The 18,751-nt window shown below is 35.3% G+C and overlaps 1 protein-coding gene across 4 annotated transcripts in view; it reads right to left on the bottom strand.

Annotated features, from left to right (window-relative positions):
- RBM26 (RNA binding motif protein 26) overlaps window positions 1–18,751 on the bottom strand; it is a 67,251-nt gene that overhangs the window by 26,112 nt on the left and 22,388 nt on the right. For 2 of the 4 annotated variants that reach the window (XR_008578717.1, XM_054836681.1), the window contains exons 8-17: window positions 17,332–17,499; window positions 16,845–16,985; window positions 15,738–15,849; window positions 14,772–14,931; window positions 13,197–13,361; window positions 10,528–10,659; window positions 9,479–9,550; window positions 6,210–6,338; window positions 3,953–4,027; window positions 3,140–3,310 (exon numbers count right to left, since the gene is read on the bottom strand). Coding sequence is in view for 3 of the 4 variants with exons in the window: in XM_054836681.1 (XP_054692656.1) it covers window positions 3,140–3,310; window positions 3,953–4,027; window positions 6,210–6,338; window positions 9,479–9,550; window positions 10,528–10,659; window positions 13,197–13,361; window positions 14,772–14,931; window positions 15,738–15,849; window positions 16,845–16,985; window positions 17,332–17,499 (1,325 nt within the window). In the remaining variant the exon portion in view is untranslated. The remainder of the gene's footprint in view (window positions 1–3,139; window positions 3,311–3,952; window positions 4,028–6,209; window positions 6,339–9,478; window positions 9,551–10,527; window positions 10,660–13,196; window positions 13,362–14,771; window positions 14,932–15,737; window positions 15,850–16,844; window positions 16,986–17,331; window positions 17,500–18,751) is intronic. The other 2 variants (XM_054837942.1, XM_054838809.1) reach the window with 2 other exon arrangements.

The following is an 18,751-nucleotide window of genomic DNA, read 5'->3' as shown; positions in this document are numbered from 1 at the left end:
GCGTCCTTGTGGCAAAGGCGGCCAACAGCCTCATGGGCTGCGCCAGGAACACCGCCACCAGCAGGTCAAGGGAGGTGATCCTTCTCCTCTACTCTGCAGTGGCAAGGCCACATATGGAGTGCTGTGTCCAGTTCCAGGCTGCCCAGCACAAGGGAGACATACTGGAGAGAGTCTGGCAAAAAGCTACGAAGATGATTTAAGGACTGGAGCATCTACTATATGAGCAGAGGCTGACAGAGCTGCGACTGTTTGACTTCTGGATGAAAAGGGGAGGGGGGACACGGGACCTTATCCATGTGTGAGAATTGCACATAAGAGGTTAAAGCCACCGGTGTCCACTTATCTCTTATGCAAACATTGTGGCTGGAGATCCGGAAAGCTGGTATTAGAAGCAGCCAAAGGAGGGAGTCTCGTGGTGGCAACACAGCCCGGTTTTGGCTAAAGAATGCAGAATAAACAGATGGTTTCCACACAGAATCTTGAAGGCCACTGTGCCTGGAGTGAGACCTTTTGCTTCATTATCCATGAAATGAATATTAAAGTTGATAACCCTAAATATGATAATGAGCTTAAAGAAGTACATGCTAAATATATGTGACTACAGTACTTGACTCTCCATCCAAATCACGTTAAACATCACCCCAGGGAGGGAAACAGCTAAGATTGGGGTATAAAGGATATTGAGGAAGTTACCCCCATGGGGGTGGGAAGAGCAGAGATTGAAGACCCCGAAGAGGCAGTCGACGGGCTGTGCTCCTTTTCCTCCACCCAAGACATGGATGCCTTCTTGGTAAGCATTGCGACTTCACCTTTTTGGCGACGAATACCCGGGACAGTATTTTGCTAGCATTATAATCATACATTAGCGCTATTGCAGTAAGTGCATTTATCAATGGCAATTCTGACTCTTTATATCTGTTGTTTTAATAAACTTTCTGTTTCAACTCAGTGAAAGTCCTTTAGGGGGCTCTGACAGGCAAACATTGACTCTGATATGTGGCTATATATAATCCTTTAGACATAAACCACTGACCATGTCTGGGACTAGGACTGAATCTAGCCGCACCTAGGCTCCTCTCTGAGGAGGAGTTTAGAAAGCAAAGGGGTCCTTTCTGAACCTCACGACTCAATGGGAGGGCCTCCACCAGCCACGTATCAGACTCATACCCTTTATGTGACACCAGGTGTATAAACACACAGTGTAGATGAGTAAAGAAGACATCCAGACTCTTCTTAGTGGCACCTGATGATGGAACAAGACGATTCCCAGAGATCCCTTCCAATCTCAATCATTTTGAGCAATTTTGTGTTACTGGACTATTTTCTTGTCTGCTCTGAAAGTTTATCAGACCACTCTCAAGGTAAAATAACTGTCATGGGTTAAAATACTGCATTTATGATTTTCTAGTCAAGAATTTACCAAGCAACTTGCTTCTTCATTTCTATGGGTCTGGGTTCTTTCCCTTGCATGTGACAAAACCCACAACCAACCGCTATTCTTGGATTAAAACTGTTATAGACTATTCTTCCTGTTCAAATTTATGAAGCACCATACACCACCAACAGAAGAGTATTTCTCAAAAACATGAGGCTTTATCAAATGCAACTTTGAAAATATTGCCAATTTCTAAGACTTTATAGTTCAAATTCACTCTACAGGTAGAGTAGGTTCCTTTAGGCCTCTCAGAAACAATTTTCTCACCAATGTCCCTCTCTTTCAAAAACATAAAACCCCCTCTTCTCTCATTTCTAAAAAAAAGAGGAATTTAATCTTATTATAGCAGTATCTGAATTCTGGGATTTTTTCTTTTCTATTACTGTTAGTCCCCCCTCGAAAACACAGAATAGAGTATTCCACTGCAACTGAAGATGTTTTAACAGGTATAAAGGGACTTCCAGAAATTATAATCTATGTCAATTTTCAGGATAAAAATATGCCACTTCAACTTTTTTCTGACTGACAAACAACATAAGAAGCTACAGTGAGTACACACAGGTTATTTCACTATTTCTTTTTGCTATTTCTTTTCAAAACTGTACATGACTATAATTTAAATGGCAGTTACTTTTAATATCTATATTTCTACATAAAATAAAGCAGTAGAAATGCTGTTTCAAACTGAAAAACTAATGATCCATCTAAATTAAATCTGGGTTGCAATGTTACACCAGCTTTTTAAAACAGAATCTCAAGCATTAGAAAACTAAGCATTCTGAAGATTTAAGAACTGAATGAAAACAGCAAGAAAAGATCAAAACTTTTTGTCTTCTACTGGAAAATATACTGTACAAAACCCTGCTCTTTTATTAGTATGCACTTTCTCACTTGTATTTAAAAAACCACACTGATTTCTTAAAATGTTATTTCTCAAAGTCTCACTTAACTCTTAATTACCTTGTGATCTGCTTAGGAACAAATAATTCTATAAAAAGCAAAATACTGCACTTTGAAAAGGTAATATAATTGCATCTTTAGGCAGCTGGGAAACTGGTTATAGCCATATACTAACAAGAATGAGAGCAAAGGAGGGAAAGTCCTCTCACAGGTACAACCCAAACATGGGTAGATAGATCAAAGGAAAACTGACTAGCATAATCACCTAAAAAGCTTAATATATTGAAAAATTTCAGTGACATAAAAACCCCCAGAAAATTACGTACCAGTACAGTAGTCAACTAGTTTCATGAAGCATTATGTTTTGTGTATTGAACCTGACCAGAAGATACCTGTGTTGCATAATGATGATCCTTTTGCATAACAAATACTATTTCACAATTTCTATTAAAAATTTAAGAAAGCAATAAACTATACACAAAAGACTGCATAAGGCAGAGAAAGACTGCATAAGAAGAAATAATTATAAGATTTTTGGTTTGGTTTTTTTGTTGTTTGGGTTTGGGTTTTTTTCCCAGATTACGCAGGATCTGTGCAACAGCGGATAAACCTTTTAGACAACAGCATGGTTTTACAATTAACTATGGTCCTTTAAGAAGGGGGCAAACCCAATCTCACTTCAAAGAACACTTCAAAATTAAACCAGTATGGTTCTAAATACTGCTGATGTGGCTGCGTATTTTTATTCTGCTGATGTTAGCATGTGAATTCATCTTATTAAAGAGCTGACCAAAACTTGAGTACCTGAGTCTTAGTTTTCATGCTTTTTAAAGGAGCCCCTCCTCCTGGTGATACACCTTTTAATTCATCCTTTAACTTGGTAATGCTATTAGTCAAAATTTCCAGTGTTTTCATGATTTCTGCTTTGTCTTCTGACTTCATGGCTTTATTCTTCTCCAGCTTTGAAATCAGCATCTGTCCAATTTAAAAAATAAATAAACCTTTTTACTTCGCAATTGCTATTACGGATCTGTTTTCCGGTACTCATTACAACTAATGAAAAAGCACAACATTGCACTTCTTTTGCTGTGATCTTCAAACTCAACATACAGGGCTTTTAACAGTTTATATTAAATTAAAATCTGTCTGAACCTCTAATTCATTTGCTAATGAACATCTACTACCTCCATTTCAATTGGACAGATTTGCTCAACAAAATTTTTTATTCAACTTAAATGACATTTTGGCCTTTTTCTCTTCCTAAGCCTGAGTGCAGTCATGCATACTTTTCTACATCAATCTCTCCTGCTCTTGTCAAGCAGAACTCTCAGGTTTTTTTCGAGAAGTAAACATTTGCATGTTGCACCCAATTTAGGCAATTTTATCTAAAATTGCACATGAATTGCATACATACGCTCATAGTTTTTTTAAGTGAACTAACAAGACAAATTAGAATAAAACTCTAAACTTAAAATAATGTGATAATATCATTCTAAGGAAAAGCTTCTTTTATAGGTCAGTTTTGTAGCTCATGCTTACAAATTCTGAAATATTTTAGAGAAATGAACCAATATTTTACAACTGAATTGATGACTTTCTTTAATGCTAACATTTTACCTTTTGTGTTTCAATGTGCTTCTCTAAGATTTCTTGCTTCTTTTTTCTCACATCTTGTTGAAGTCGTAATGCTTCCTAGAAGCATAAAAATTACAGAAAGTTTCTAGATTTTGAAAACTAATGCCAGAAGAAGAATATACGATACATGACAGCTACACAACTTATAATAACGGAAAAAATTAGTAACAAACTCAAGGTACTAACAGAAAATATTTCAAATTATGTTTTGGAAAATAATGCATCACCAAATTAGCAAAGGATCTAATGATCTTTCTTAGATCGGTGCTGGGAAGACTTCATTATTACTTACGTACAAAGTAGCCCCTTACACAAATCTGCTGAAAGGCAATATAATACATAATGCAAGAGGTACAACACACAAGAGTTTAAACGTGCAAGGACAGTATCTTGAAAGCAACTGTAAATCAAGTCCATTAATTAAAACACATTCTCCAGTACAGTTACAAGCAGAAAGAAAATACATTCTGTTTTCTAAAATTAAAGTGTTACCCAAAGAAAATCATGTCTATTGCATCTGACTACTATAACTTGGAAGTGACAAGTACTACCACTCAATCTGCTAAAAAAAGAATCTTGACATTGCAGTGGGCAAATCAAAATAAATTGAAACTGATAAATTTGTGACATCCTGCACTCAGAAGGAGAAGCAGGAGGAGATGCCACAGTTGCTGTGCTCAGCTCCCATTAACGCTGATTGAAAGAAAGCAATTGCTTCTTGCTCCCAGTAGAAGTACTGGGACTTAGCAGGATACTTGCAGAAAAAAATTAAAAGCTTTGATATCAACATATTTAATGTGATAAAAGAGGAGAGGCAGAAGATGATTTTGCACCTCTAGATAACCAGTCAACTGGGATCAGACTGCAAGTAGATTACCTTATACAAAGAGCGTAAATGTACAACAGCCATAAAAAAAGAAATAGTAGTAAGGTTTCTGTATGTCTTCCCAAATAATGACAAATTCTGCTGCATGAAATGTTAGTTTTGCAATACAGTGTGCAATCATTTTTTGGAAGGGAAAGGGAAGATAAGACAAGGGGATGAATGCTAAGAAAAACTAGGGAGACAGGAGGAAAGAAGGGAGTGAGTCCCACAAAATCATGTTTTTCCACAAAAATACTAGTATATTGTAAAAGAAATCTCCGAAGACAGGAAAGACCACAAGAGCGCATGAAAAAGAGCCAATCACTTAGCATGTCTCCAGTGTCTTCTCTTCAAAAAACTCCTACAACTATTATGGTAAGTCAGTAATTTTATTATGAGTTTTTTGCCATTTCACAGGCACTTAGCGTTTTAACTCAAAAGGTAAAGGCTCTAATTATGAAAAACATGTTTTAGGGGACAAATATGAAATGAAATCCCAAAATCAGAAGTGATTTCCTTAAAGTCTGGACCAATGCCACAACTGACATGCAGCTACAAATGGCTATTTCAAATTATATTAGACATTAGTGACAGAAGTTTACTAATAGGCTGAAATCTTTATTTAATACTTATACTGCTTTCAGTACTTATGTTTGAATCCAATTTAGTATTGAACTCTTAATTTGTGGTTTGAAACCAATAAGGTAAACATTGTCCTATATTTAGTACTCCTAAATGATAAGAATATTTCTAAATTATAAAAATAAACCTGAAAAAGAAGCTTTACTGGGCTCTTCTGAAAATTCTGAGCAATCTAAACTACAACTAAGTGACCTATTCACAGACAAATGCATTTTTGTTGCATTTCCTAACATTAAAAAAAAAAAAGACAATACCTAATACTATGCAAAAAATAAAAATGGATGCAGGAGAACTATAGTTTGGAAACAATAAAATGCAGAGTCATACAGTTCTCAGTTCTCTCACTGAATAAACAATTTTGGTCGTGAGTACTGAGAATAAAGGCCAGTTCCAGAAAGGCTTAAGAGAGAAGAATAGTGACTATACCATACTCCCTTCTCACTCACAATGGACAACTCATGCCTCAACATAGAGACTCTGCTTCGAGGAAGAAGTTTCACATTTTGAACTTCTAGAGAGTTTTAAACCTGCTTACACTGCCTGAACATACACTGGAAAAATAACAAAACAATGCTAAATTTTCTTGTTCTTTGAAAGGAAACCATTGTATTGAATTTAATCTCATAACTAGTTTCATCTATGCTCTTGAGATGAACATACCTAGTGCACTACCTCTAGTGGTCACAAGTTCCCAATCTAGGTCAATTTCATAAAGAAGCATATTTAATTTACCTGTTTTTTCTTCTGTGCTTCATTAGAGTCTAGCACGGAAGTGGAAACAACAGGCAAAGATTTCTGTGCTGCCTTCAAAGCAGCAGGGTTGTACACAGTTTTTGTCAAGCCAGTAGAAGTGGATAAAACCTATAGAAGGAAATCATTTTATTTTTTGCCAGTGAATTTCAGTTTTTTTAAAAAAAACATGAGTGCTTAAAATATATAAGCGTCTTTTCTTTTGTCTGTTTTGATGATATGGAATATAAAAATTTGGTGTAACAATTATATTTGGAGTTGCTGAAGTTCAATTTTTAAAGAGACAGCATCACATCAGATATTTAAGAATTATAAACATCAGATTATAAATCCTTTCCATTGAGATTTCATATGTACTTCCATGTTTCAAATATATAAAATTTTACATATTTGAGCATTACTAAAGAAACAGAAGACTGAGATTTTCCCAAGAATAACTGAAGTTTTTCTTTTTTGTTTTGAAGTTTAAAATACAATTTTTCATGGCTGCATGAATTTTCCAAGCAAAAATTCAACATAATTTTAGAGATTAAGATCCAAAGTAGAGACAATAGTTCTTTTTCATCGGCAGTTTGTGCAAAGTTGAGCTTGCACAATCAGGAAGTTAACTCGTACAGGGAAGTCTTCAACATCATACAGCAAAGGAAGAGACTCCTATGTGTCTCTGTTCTCTTTCCTACATTTGTAATGAGGTATGAAAATTTGTCTATGCCTTATTGAGAACACAGTTGTCTGCTTTGCAACCTCTCTAAAGTATACTATGTGCATCTCCACAATACCTGAAGATTTGGACTGTTCTGCTTTCTTATCACGTTTCTTAAAGGACATTTTGGCCGTGTTAGTATTGAAAAATCCATGGCTAACTGCTAGACATAATACAGGCATGATCTTGTCCTCCTTGTTAGCAAATCACAGCAATTATGCAAATGGTATCACTTCCAGTTGTTCAAAAATACTTTATATATATAGTGGAAAATTAAAAGGTGCATGCAGAGTCTATTGGTCACCATGCACTCCATAAAATAGACGCAATGCCCACCAACAGAAGGAAAAAAAGAGACAGCCAAGAAACATTAGAAAGACAGAAAAGATCAAGAGATCAAAAGAATTTACAACAGGAACACTTCATATAAAAGTTTTTCACTTCATTGTGCTATTTACACTATTTCTTCGCGCAGTATATTATTTTCTAGAGTAAGCAGTGCAGAGAGGAGAAGAAACAAAAAAAACCCAAAAGCATGTTATGGGGTATTATAAAAAATGATATAAAATACTCTAAGCAGGCCAAAAAAAGAGATGAAGGAATTTTTTCTTTTTACTTATTAAAGCACATTAATATATGGACATCCAAATCATATAGTTCCCATGACAAAGTGGCTTTAGGACAGGCTACATCACAAACAGAGGACCAAGACAAAAATATTGACACACTCCTTTTGCCCTGAACTGTTTTCATGGTAGAGTAAACCATACTTCCTCATCTCTTAACATAAGGAGAGATGCCACAGCAGATGTACCTGCATCAACTAATACAGAACAGCAAGAAGCAACACATTAATGCCTTCTAAATCTCTTAATACTATTCAAGAGAAGGAATACTGTGAATCTTCTCTCAAGTTCCTAAATTGCAAGTCCCTGTACAGGTCTTAAAAAGGCCTCACAATGACTGTTCCACCTCCTTTTCCTCCTGCTCTTTCGGAAGCATAGCTACCTACTTTCTTACTGGAAAGTTATTGTTAAACCCTGTACTCAGAAGCAAAAAAACCCAAACATCTAGGACATGCTATCTACATTTTTTGACAGCTGTCATTCTTTTAATTTCTAATGGTTATAGAACATTGTCACTGCAAACTATGCAAGGTATTTCCTTGTAAAGGGACAGTAGTAGGCAAAACCAGGTCAGATCAAGTTTCAGAACCCTACTAAAAGTGCTAAAGGAAATAGCACTTCACAAACAGCCCACTGAACAGCCCAGCAGCTAATCAAAATCGGTCTGTACTGTAAGACAAGAAGGCGAAAAACTATTTTAGCATTAATTTACTCTATGTAGAAAAGTGTTTCAGGATAACTCTTACAGAATGAGAAAAAAAACGCCAAACATTTTCACTCAAACTGAAGCAGACTTCCTGTTTCTAAAATAAGTATATAGTATTCATGTAAAATGTAGTGCAGGAATACACAGTAAGATATTTATCTGCAACTAATTTAGGGCAACAAGAATGCAACTAATCAAACCAACACCAAAATATAGGCAAGAAGCCAAGACCAGTGCGTTTAGGTAGACTGCTCAGCTTGAAGTGAGTCAAAAAGACATCCTCTACAACTAAAACTCAACATTAAGTATTGTTACCTTTGTACGCTAAGTACAGCGTAGTATCATTGGAGTGAATTTTACTTGCTAGATTCCACTAAATGCATTAACTGCCATACTGTAAGGAGGGGCGAGGAAATGCAGTGGATGCTTCATTTATTTCAGGGCAAGCCAATTCCCAATAGAAAAGATACACACATAGGCAAAGGAATCTTGTTACCAAGTAAAACTTGCTGCCTTTCTACCAAAAGTCTTCTCAAATGAATGGGATAAGCAGTGGGGAAGCCTGTCCCCTAAGGTGCTAAATAGATCTGGAAACATTCATCACCAGCTTTGCTACTAAAGTAAATACATCAACAACTCCATGTTCTGAAAATTGCAACCACTCGGCAAAATACATAACTCATAACCACCATTCAGATGCGCCTTTTCCACCTTACCTCTCTTTGTCCTTTCTATACTGATTAATTTCCACTTTTATCTTTTCACAAGTACTGCGAATTGTAAGACCAAATAAGAGGGCAAATGTTTACAGGATCACCTTTTAAGGGACACAAAAGCCCAAAAATGTTTTTATAGAAAGGCCTTCTGTAGATTCATATGTAGTGTCAAAATTTATTTATTTTTAAAATATATTTCTCTATTCTTTTAACAACTCAGGATGCTGGAACACAGCTAGTTATTTTCATGATTGAATAAATGGAATTTACTATATTAAAACAAAAACCACACAACAGCAGCTTCTGTCCTAGCATGTTTTATTCTTATAATCAGTTAGCCATCTGCTGAGTTTCAATATATTATACTTCATAAAACTAACCTCTAATAACTTTAGTCATAGTTATGAAACAAACTTAACACTGACACAAGGGGTTTTATAATAAAATTAATTCTACTGAAATTAAGTGTGAGAGGAAGACAGTATGAGAAATTCTCTTACCTTTTCAGTTGTTGGAGTAACTGGCTTTGACACAAAACCCAGTCTATCCTTCACAGATAATTTAGTCACGTTCTAAGAAAGCAAAACATATTTATAGTTCAAATATATTTTACCTCATGAATATTTTACTGTTTCCTGTGTAATTCCAAATGTTAGGAATTTAGAAAAAAAATATTTAATAAAACCACAGCCTTTTGAGCAACAATACAAGAAAAATAATGTTAAAGCAGTTGATAAAATGAATTTTAAATATTTGGTTTTACAGTTAATATACATCTGTAAGTAGACTGGAGAAGACAAAGATAAAGCCAAATTTGGAATCAAAGACTATACCATATATTTTTTGCAAGAAGTCCATGACGTACTATTTGGCAGACGGTTATCTACACAGGCCCTTTTAAATACACTTCAGTTTTTGTGGTTTAGAATCTGGTATTTGCAGGCATCAATTGCAGAAAGTTGTTGCTTGAATTTAAACTAAAATTGTTTTCTGAAGTGTGGTAGTCTTCCTTTTCAGAAGTAAAGCTAAAGTAGTGGCACAATGCTAATAATGAGATACTTCTAACATAATAAAAAATTAAAGACTATTTCTAATGGGAGTAACATGCCAGATTCTGTCATTATTCATATTGGTACTGTGGTTACACTCTTCCTCATATTAAGGATGATACTGAAAATACTTTAGATGCTGATCATCAGCCTCTAATTGTTTTAGATTAACAGATAAAATATTTGAAAAATATTTCACATCTGAAAAGTGCAATTTAACACAACATTACTGAAATATTTTCAGTCTTCAGTTGTTTTTTTTAAACTAAGTAAGAAGCTATGATACTAAAAATTAAGTACCATGCTTGGTTAAGAAAGCCAAATATCACTGCACTGGGGAAAACTTCATTATCAAAGCATCACTCTCAAATTACATGGACTTATAAGTATTAAATGTGTACTTGGACTATATGAGTAACTGTAATGGATACATTCACACACTATGGAACCTATTACAGAAAAAAAAATGTGCAACTGATTTTTTTGACTATTATACATACCTGAGTGACTTCTGTATTGGCACTCTGTGCTTCTGCAGGTTCAATATTACTTGCAGGTACCGGACCTAATCGCTCCTTGACTGATTGTTTCACTACTGGTAAACTAGGTTGCTGAACTAAGGGTTGTATCACCTGCAACACCGCCCCACCCCCAAAAAAGCACATCATAATATTAGTAACAAAAGGCTGCTACATATATGTAGTTCAATAAATACACAATGAAATTCCTGCAATGGTATTTAGATTTACACTTCTTCCTTTCTATCAGTCAATAGCCTTTTCACCTGATGGCCAAAATAAACACTTCATGAGATTGAGGTTGTACTATTTGTGTAGTGTATACAGCAATAACATCTATTTTGCACTTGCAGCTCACAGAAGTGATCAAATGACTCCAGTCTATTTCTATTAATCATGTCTACTTAGACTATCTTAATTTCCACCTGTTAGAACTGAACAAAAAGTAACAAACAGTCTTCTGATTTGTGAAAGGAATCTTTCATCATCAACCATTTAGTTACGGAAAGGCAGACTACAAACTTGCATCATAAAGACTCTCACTTTTTACAGCAATATGTCACTTTTTATCTCCTATGTGTTTAACTTGGACAAAAGAGAAAAAGAAAGGATAGGGAGACATGCCATCATGGGACTTAGGAAAAAGAAAACAGAGCAGCTAATCTTTGAACTTGCCATGGATATGCCCTGACAGCTAACACCTTGCCATTTTTTCTTTGACAAAAACATTAAACACTTAAGACCAAAAAAATATGCTTCCAAGCAAGCTTCCTGTCACATTTATGACCCTCAGGAGGTCACCTAAACCACTCCTCCACTCCAGGGCAAAGTCAACTATACCTAAGCCATTACTGACAGTATCTATCTATCTGGTTCTCACAGATTTCCAATGAAAGAGGTCCTATCATGTCTCTAGGCAAAAGTGTTTCAGCATCCTTTAGCATTAGAAAATGTTTCTTAATACCTAACCTAAGTCTCCTGTGCTGCCTTTTAAGCCAGGTACATTTTGTTTTATCTACCACAGATGTGGAGAGCACATTATTTCTGCTTCCTAACACAAGTCTGTTATTCGATGATTTATTATGGCTGACTCCCACCATCTTTACTAAGTACTTCCACTCCTTTCAGAATTTCCACAGTAACAATCTTCCAAAGTAATCCTGCTGAGGAAACAGCAATGGTCAAGAAATTGTGCAAAATCAGACACTACCGAAGGGACAACTTAAAAGTCAACTGATTTTACATTTAAAAAAAATTCAAAAGTCTGTCTTTAGTGCCTGACAGAAAAAATCTGGCTGGAAACCATTACAAATACAGGTGAAATTAATTCAGCTGTAATTAATACACCAGAAATCTTGGACAAAAATTCAAATACTTGTAGTATGTGAAGTACTGTAAAAATAGAGGTTTCATACTACCTGTAGATATGATATCAAATATTAATTTCAATGAAAAGGGAAGTAAATATTCATGCTCACGAAAGGCTTATGAATTAAAAATACCTGTTTACTGTCTCAACAATTTGATAATTGTTATATCTTGGCATAGAGGAAGATGAAAGCATTGCACTTAAAATTTTAATTTCCTGTTTAAATTTTTCTTGTCACCGTGTGCCCCTGACAGCCCATAACAGACTTCAAATTGTAGTTTCCTGACACATGATGAAAAGCTGTCCTTTGTGAAGCAGGAACCCTTAATACTGTCACCTGGTACCAAGGGGAATTCAGGCTCAAACCATCAAAGTTAACTTGCCAAAGATGGTGTGCTGGGAAGCTAGTAACAGCACTAAAAACCTTAACACTATTTAAAATTGATGTTTTGCAAAATAACAAATATATAGGTATTTGTTTGGAAATACACAGTTAATACTCCAAGCTGAATAGCGTAATCACAAAATAAGCTGATGTCAATAACTATTCAAGCTATCCTTCTCAAGAGAGGTAATGAGTGTGTGAATGTAAATAACATACTCCACTGCCCTCTTCTGGCTGATCAGATGTAGATCAAGCTTAGAAAATAAACACCATTTTGAGTAGCACTAGTTGAGATCAAGCATCAAGGATATTTGTAAATTTGAATCCAAACTCAAATCTAAAGGACGATAACTGTGAGGTAAGTGTCATCCAAACTGCATTTTTGTAGATAAAAAGCAGGGCATTTATTACAAAAGGAGAGAAAGGAAACTGTTACCTAAAATGCCCTACAGCAGGATTGCTATGGAAAGCTGGGTCATTGATTCAGAATGATGAGGATGTATACCATTCAGAGAAAGAAGGAATTCAAAACTTAGAGCAGCAACTCTAACAACTCATTTAAAAAACGAAACAAAACTATACTAGTTAAAGCAAAATAGATGTTATTCAGCAAACAGTAGCATCAAATTTTGCTTCATGTGACAACAGAGTGGAATTCTCTGTAAGTCACAGAAGGCCTTTCTTTAAATACTTTCAGTCTTATCTTGCTAGTCAACTCCTGAACCTTGTTTCTGAGGTCAAAGAATCTACAATTAAAGAGTAACTTTTGGAAAATAATTACATGAAGTATTCGTTATTTCAAAAGTACTTAGTTTGCTTTCTACAAACATTTTTAAAAATACTTAAAAGATTGTATTTTATGTAACATTCTAGATAGAACAGACTTAGATCCTCTACCTTCTGTGTGGTGGTTTGGATTTGCGGTGCACTGCCTTCTCGATGCCAATAAACTTTAATAAAACGATTATTTAACACTGCTTCTGTACTCGATATAGCTTTCTTTGCTTCCTCATGTGTGGCAAACTGAATAAGGGCACCTTCTGGATCACCTTGATATGCAACCTAAGATTTAAAACAGAAGAACAAAACTTACTGCATGAAGGATTTTCATTTGTCTCTCAATTACCATAAAATCACTAGTTTCAAGGCTCAGAAGCTTACAGTTTAAACCCAACATGAGTCAGCAGATAAAATACTTCCTGTTCACAATTGTTTGAAAAGCCTGGTGTCAAGAAGCAATCTTGAGATTGCTAATATTAAGATTAAGCTCATAAACTTTAAGAATAGTTAAAAAACCCAAACCAAATGGAAGTAAAATACCTAAACAGTCAAGCAGTGTTTCTAATTGTAAATATGAGTAGCTGGAAGACATGAGGAAGGATCACTGAAGAAAACTGCTACAAAAATACAGGGGGTAGTTAATAAATGTCCTATCTAGTATCAGAGCTAGACGACAAAGTTCATTTTAGTTTTACTCCTTTGAGTGTTAACATATTATTTTAGACACCTTCTAAGAACAAAATTGTACATACCCTTTAGAAGAAGGGCATAGCTTGCAATATCTATCTGCCTGTCTCTCTATACACATCTACTCACAATTTTACTGCCTTACTGAATCATACTGCATGCTAATAAACCCATATTCTTAGGTTAACTATGGAAAGGCTTAAGAAGTATTTAAGAGCTATTAAGAGAGATTTAAATTCCCTCAGTGTGCAGACAGGCACAGAAGCTTTATTCTGTATCAGTACACACAAAAACATTCTATTACATCTCTTCATTCAACCTCTCAGTGCAAACAAGAAAACATACATAAAAACACCAGCTAGCATCTGAACCGTGTGGTTGATAATGAAACATGATGAAAGATCAGACTGAGTAGCTTGGATATGAAATATTGACATTATGCATACAGCCTACAACCTAGGTTAGGCCTTAGTTCCCTTGCATCTCTTTCCTATCTTTCTCCAATAGTTTGCTTATTTTTGTTTGTAAATGTGGGTCACTCAGATACACCACGAAGTAATTACAAGGGATAAACTGGCACTACCATGGGACTACAAAGCAATTGTATCACAGGGACTGCTTTCTGGATGAGAAATACAGGCTTTCTCTATCCACAATTTATCTCAAAAAATACAGAAGGTTTATTGTAGCACATACAAACTTGAGAAAAGGGGTGAAGGAAAACCCACTTCCAATGAAATGTCAATGTTTTAAACAGTGTATCTTAAAAGTCTTATCTGTGAGGAAAACATTTGTTCAAAATCTTAAAAGAAGACTAGAACATTTCATTTCTGCTTCTTCAATGGCAATTCCACTAAAAACAATGAGATCGTGTTTAAGAAACAAGTTAGGAAAATAACGAGAAGAGTTTCAGGGAACCAGTTAAAAAACAACTGGCATTCTCCTTTTAGCAACTACCTCTATCATTAGGTCAAAGCATACTGCCTTCTCTTTGTTGATTCTTACCTGCAAGTTGACTAAGTTTCCAAACTTACTGAAGTGCTCATTAAGTTTGCTGATATTGTTAAGTTCTGGGGGAACCTTCCTCAATTCAAGTTTCGTATTTTCATTTCCAAACTGCACCTTCTTCTGGAAACCTGGACTATTTGTTCTGTTAAAATTTTGCCTGCAACAAATAAAAATCAAGCCAGAAATCCATAGCAAGCTAGCAAACACCATGTTAAATTGTATACGCTTAAATTGGAGCATGTGTGTATGACACACAGAGAGAAACATCTGCAGACTTTTTTTTTAAGTCATTTTAGAAAAGTGTAGAAGAGAACAGCGCACAGGCCCCTATATCTGCAGTTTTCCCCAACGATACTCTCAGCATATCCCAGCACATGAATCTGCAAGATAATTCACAATAATTTGCTTGTGGCAGTAAGACCTGTTGTCCACACTGCTTCTTTCCAAAAGCTATTTCTCAGCTATTCCACAGAATTTCCCCACTAATGTTTCAATTAACTATTACTTTCAAGGCTCTCCTCAATCCCTGTAACCTCTTAAAATCCCTTCCAACCTTTTGTCACCCCAGGTATATTTGGACACTAAGCACTGCACCCTATATTTTCTGTCAGTAACATACCTGGCAACTCAATCCAAAATAGCAATGATACAATTCTCATTTTAAAACTAAAATCAGTCATCCCTAACAATCATCACACTGCAGATTCTCTGTTTCTTAGATCGTTTCAGCTTTTAGGGAGTAGATCTTGGTATCATCCGCAGCAACTTCAGCTATCTCTATACTGCCTTCGAGAGAAGACAGTCAAACACGGATCACTATAGTGTGATTTATTTTAGTACAGTCATCTTATTCACAGATTAACTTGCCTGCAATTTATATAGATTTATACAGGTTTCAGATTACAGAAAAGAGCTCCATGGAAATGCAACTATTATGCCAACCTTGTGTTAATGATCACTCACTTGTCAAACCAAGTCTTCTTTGTAGGAACTCCACCATCCCCTGCACCAATTGTTCTTTTCCTGGATTCAGCATCTACCACTATTCTCATACTACTTTTATTAGGAGGTTTTTCTGTAAACAGATGAAAAAATTTTACAATATTTTTGTATTTTCTCTGTATTTGATTGTAAAAACGTATTCTGCTCACATTGAATTTGCATTGAAAAATACAACTGTTTATTTTGAAATTACTATGATCCTTGTTCAAACTGGATCAGATCTTGGTCACAGACTTTTCTTCTTAGCTATCAACAGATGCTGTGACAGATCAAAATAGCTAATAGCTTTCATTTTGTCACAGTAACATCATACATAAGGAAAACAAAAGAGGTGTGACAGAAGGCATCTGCCTCAAGATGACTGCACTCACTGATTCACAACGACCCATACAATTCACACCATTTTTACTAGCATCTCCATCCTACCATTAGATGGCATGCACTAAAATGATCATGATAGGAAATGTACGGTACTCCAGAGCACTAACACCTAGGAGCAAGATTTAGGGATGGGGTGGGAGAGGAGTGGCTCTTGCTGAAGAACAGGAATCATATTGGGGGACTCCTCACTAAAAATACACCAACAGAAACACACAAATACATACAAATGTAACCAAACCCACATTAAATAAAGTGGGTTTATCCCTCTTCCTTTCTCATTTTGTATGCTGCTGCTTCTTCTCAGGACCATAGGAACTGTGAGGTTAAGATTAGTCACACATAACTGTCTGCTACCAGATAAAAATTACTAGCTCCTCTCTGCAGCAAAAATCATCCTAACAGTCTGTTACAGAAACATTAATGTTTTTTCTGTACAAAAGAGCTACAAAGTGACCGGTTATCACAGCCAAGTGTAAACTCTGCAATAGTCTGGCAAGAGGTTTCATTTTACTTGTAAAAAAGCGCATGCAAAGCAACTATGAGCATAATTCCTTATTCAATTAAACTTCTTTTAATTCTGTAAGATTTTAAAAAATACAACGTTTTCCAGTATTAAATTGTCTGAAAACTGCCTCAATCTGCATTAATGTAAGAAAACTAGCTAAACTAAGAAGTTTGAAAGCATACCTCTGGGTGGTAGATCCATATCACCTGATGTGAGTCCTATCAAATTTGGTCTTTGGGCATGTACTCTATGTCTATACATAGGTCTTGAAGTATTTGTTATACTTGGAGCTTCTGGATTATAGCCATCTGTGTCATACGTTTCTGGTAACAAAGATATTGTCTAATTAAAATAAATTGCAGTTAAAACCCCTAAGGTTTAAAATATTCATTTACAAGATGTAGTTACAATGAAAGAGTTGTATAGCAACTATCCTGAAAAAAAATGCCATGCCAAGTTTTCTGCTTAAACACAGTGAAAATACTATTCCATAGTCAAGATTCACATTTTATGTGTAAATTTTACTTCTGTCCTGAACTAAGTTAGAAAAAAAGAGCGTTAAGTTACTGTCACAGTTTAAATGAAACAAACTTATTCTCCCAAACTATGAAATTATAATCTCTAAAAAGTACAATATAATATGAATCAATGTTATTCTATTTAGCAAACCTTGTGGGCAAAGCCTCAGTACTACACCTGCTGTAAAAAGAGAGGGTGGAGCAGGAGGCGGCTGGTGATGAATACCCGTTGTAACAACAGTAGGAACTGAGCTAGTTGCTGAGTTTGGGGGAGCATCCATGCCAGCAGGCTGCAATGGGGGAAGGGGAGGGGGTGGTCCTGTCAAAAACAAAGGAAAACACTGCATTAATTTATTATCCACTAGACTTACATTACACTCAACTCATAAGGAAACTGATCTGAAATGGTTTTAAGGCTATTTAAAAAACAGGGGGTGAGAGGGCATGTATACAGACATGATGCTGTACCATTCATTCCTATGAAACCATCCCCACCAGCAAATGACTCAGAACTCAGAATACAGAGAAAAACATTTGAATAGTTTAACATTTCTCCAAACACCTTCTTTCTATAAGCAAAAATTGCCAACCTAGTATTTATCTTCACCAATAGAAGATCTTTAAAGCTCTATAAAACCTCCTCAGAGAAACAAATTCTATTTTGTAATAGCATACAACAAAAATATTCTATGATGACTTGATTGAAATTATTTTTCCAAACACCCAAGAAGAAACCTACAACTGGTAAAAAGTCAAAGGGATCGTTCTTGAAACTGAGGGAGTTTTTTGGTTGGTTTGACTTTTTTTTACAACATGTAACGTAACATTTTCAAAGCTGAGCACTCAAGCCAGACTTTCAATTTAATCACTGGCAAAACTACATTTTGGAAAAAATACAAAGTCACATATCTGGACTTTACACACAGATCTGGAAATAGCATGAGGCAGAACGGGTCACCCCAGCAATAAGGTTACTCTATACTAAGTGAAATAAAGAAGTTCAGTTTTTATTTAAATATACTATCAAATGGAAATGAAAACAGTTTAAGAAACTTTCAAGCAATATCAAATATCAATTCTTGAATAATTTTACCAAGTGGGACATCTAAGTTAATAAAAAAAGAGAGAAAGGAATAATCACATAAAACTAACATAACAGTTTTTAAACCACACAAGGGAACTGAATACTAAACTGCTATTTTATAAATGACAGCCAGGCACACAAGTCTTCATGTAATTTTTAGTGCTTGAGCCAAAGTACTTTCCAATGGAGGAGTAAACAAGCTGGATAATTTTCTTAGTTACTTTACAAGTTTAGTTTCAAAATTAATCGCAAATGACAAGTCTTCAGATGTAAATTTGATGTGGTCATGAATTCTCTTTAATTTTAGTATTACAACTGAAATGCCAAATATCTGTTGTTTCCAGGATCTTCCCTTCTTCTCTAAAAGCAGTCAGTTTTGAAAACTTCTACAAAAATCAAGGAATTGAGTTTTGCCACGCCATGCTTTTGCTTAAACACAATTAGAATATTGTTCCACATTCAAAATTCACATTTAACATTCAACTTC

Source organism: Grus americana, chromosome 1, assembly GCF_028858705.1.
Source record: "Grus americana isolate bGruAme1 chromosome 1, bGruAme1.mat, whole genome shotgun sequence".
NCBI classification, from domain to species: Eukaryota; Metazoa; Chordata; class Aves; order Gruiformes; family Gruidae; genus Grus; species Grus americana.
This window is presented reverse-complemented; position numbering and strand designations above follow the sequence as displayed.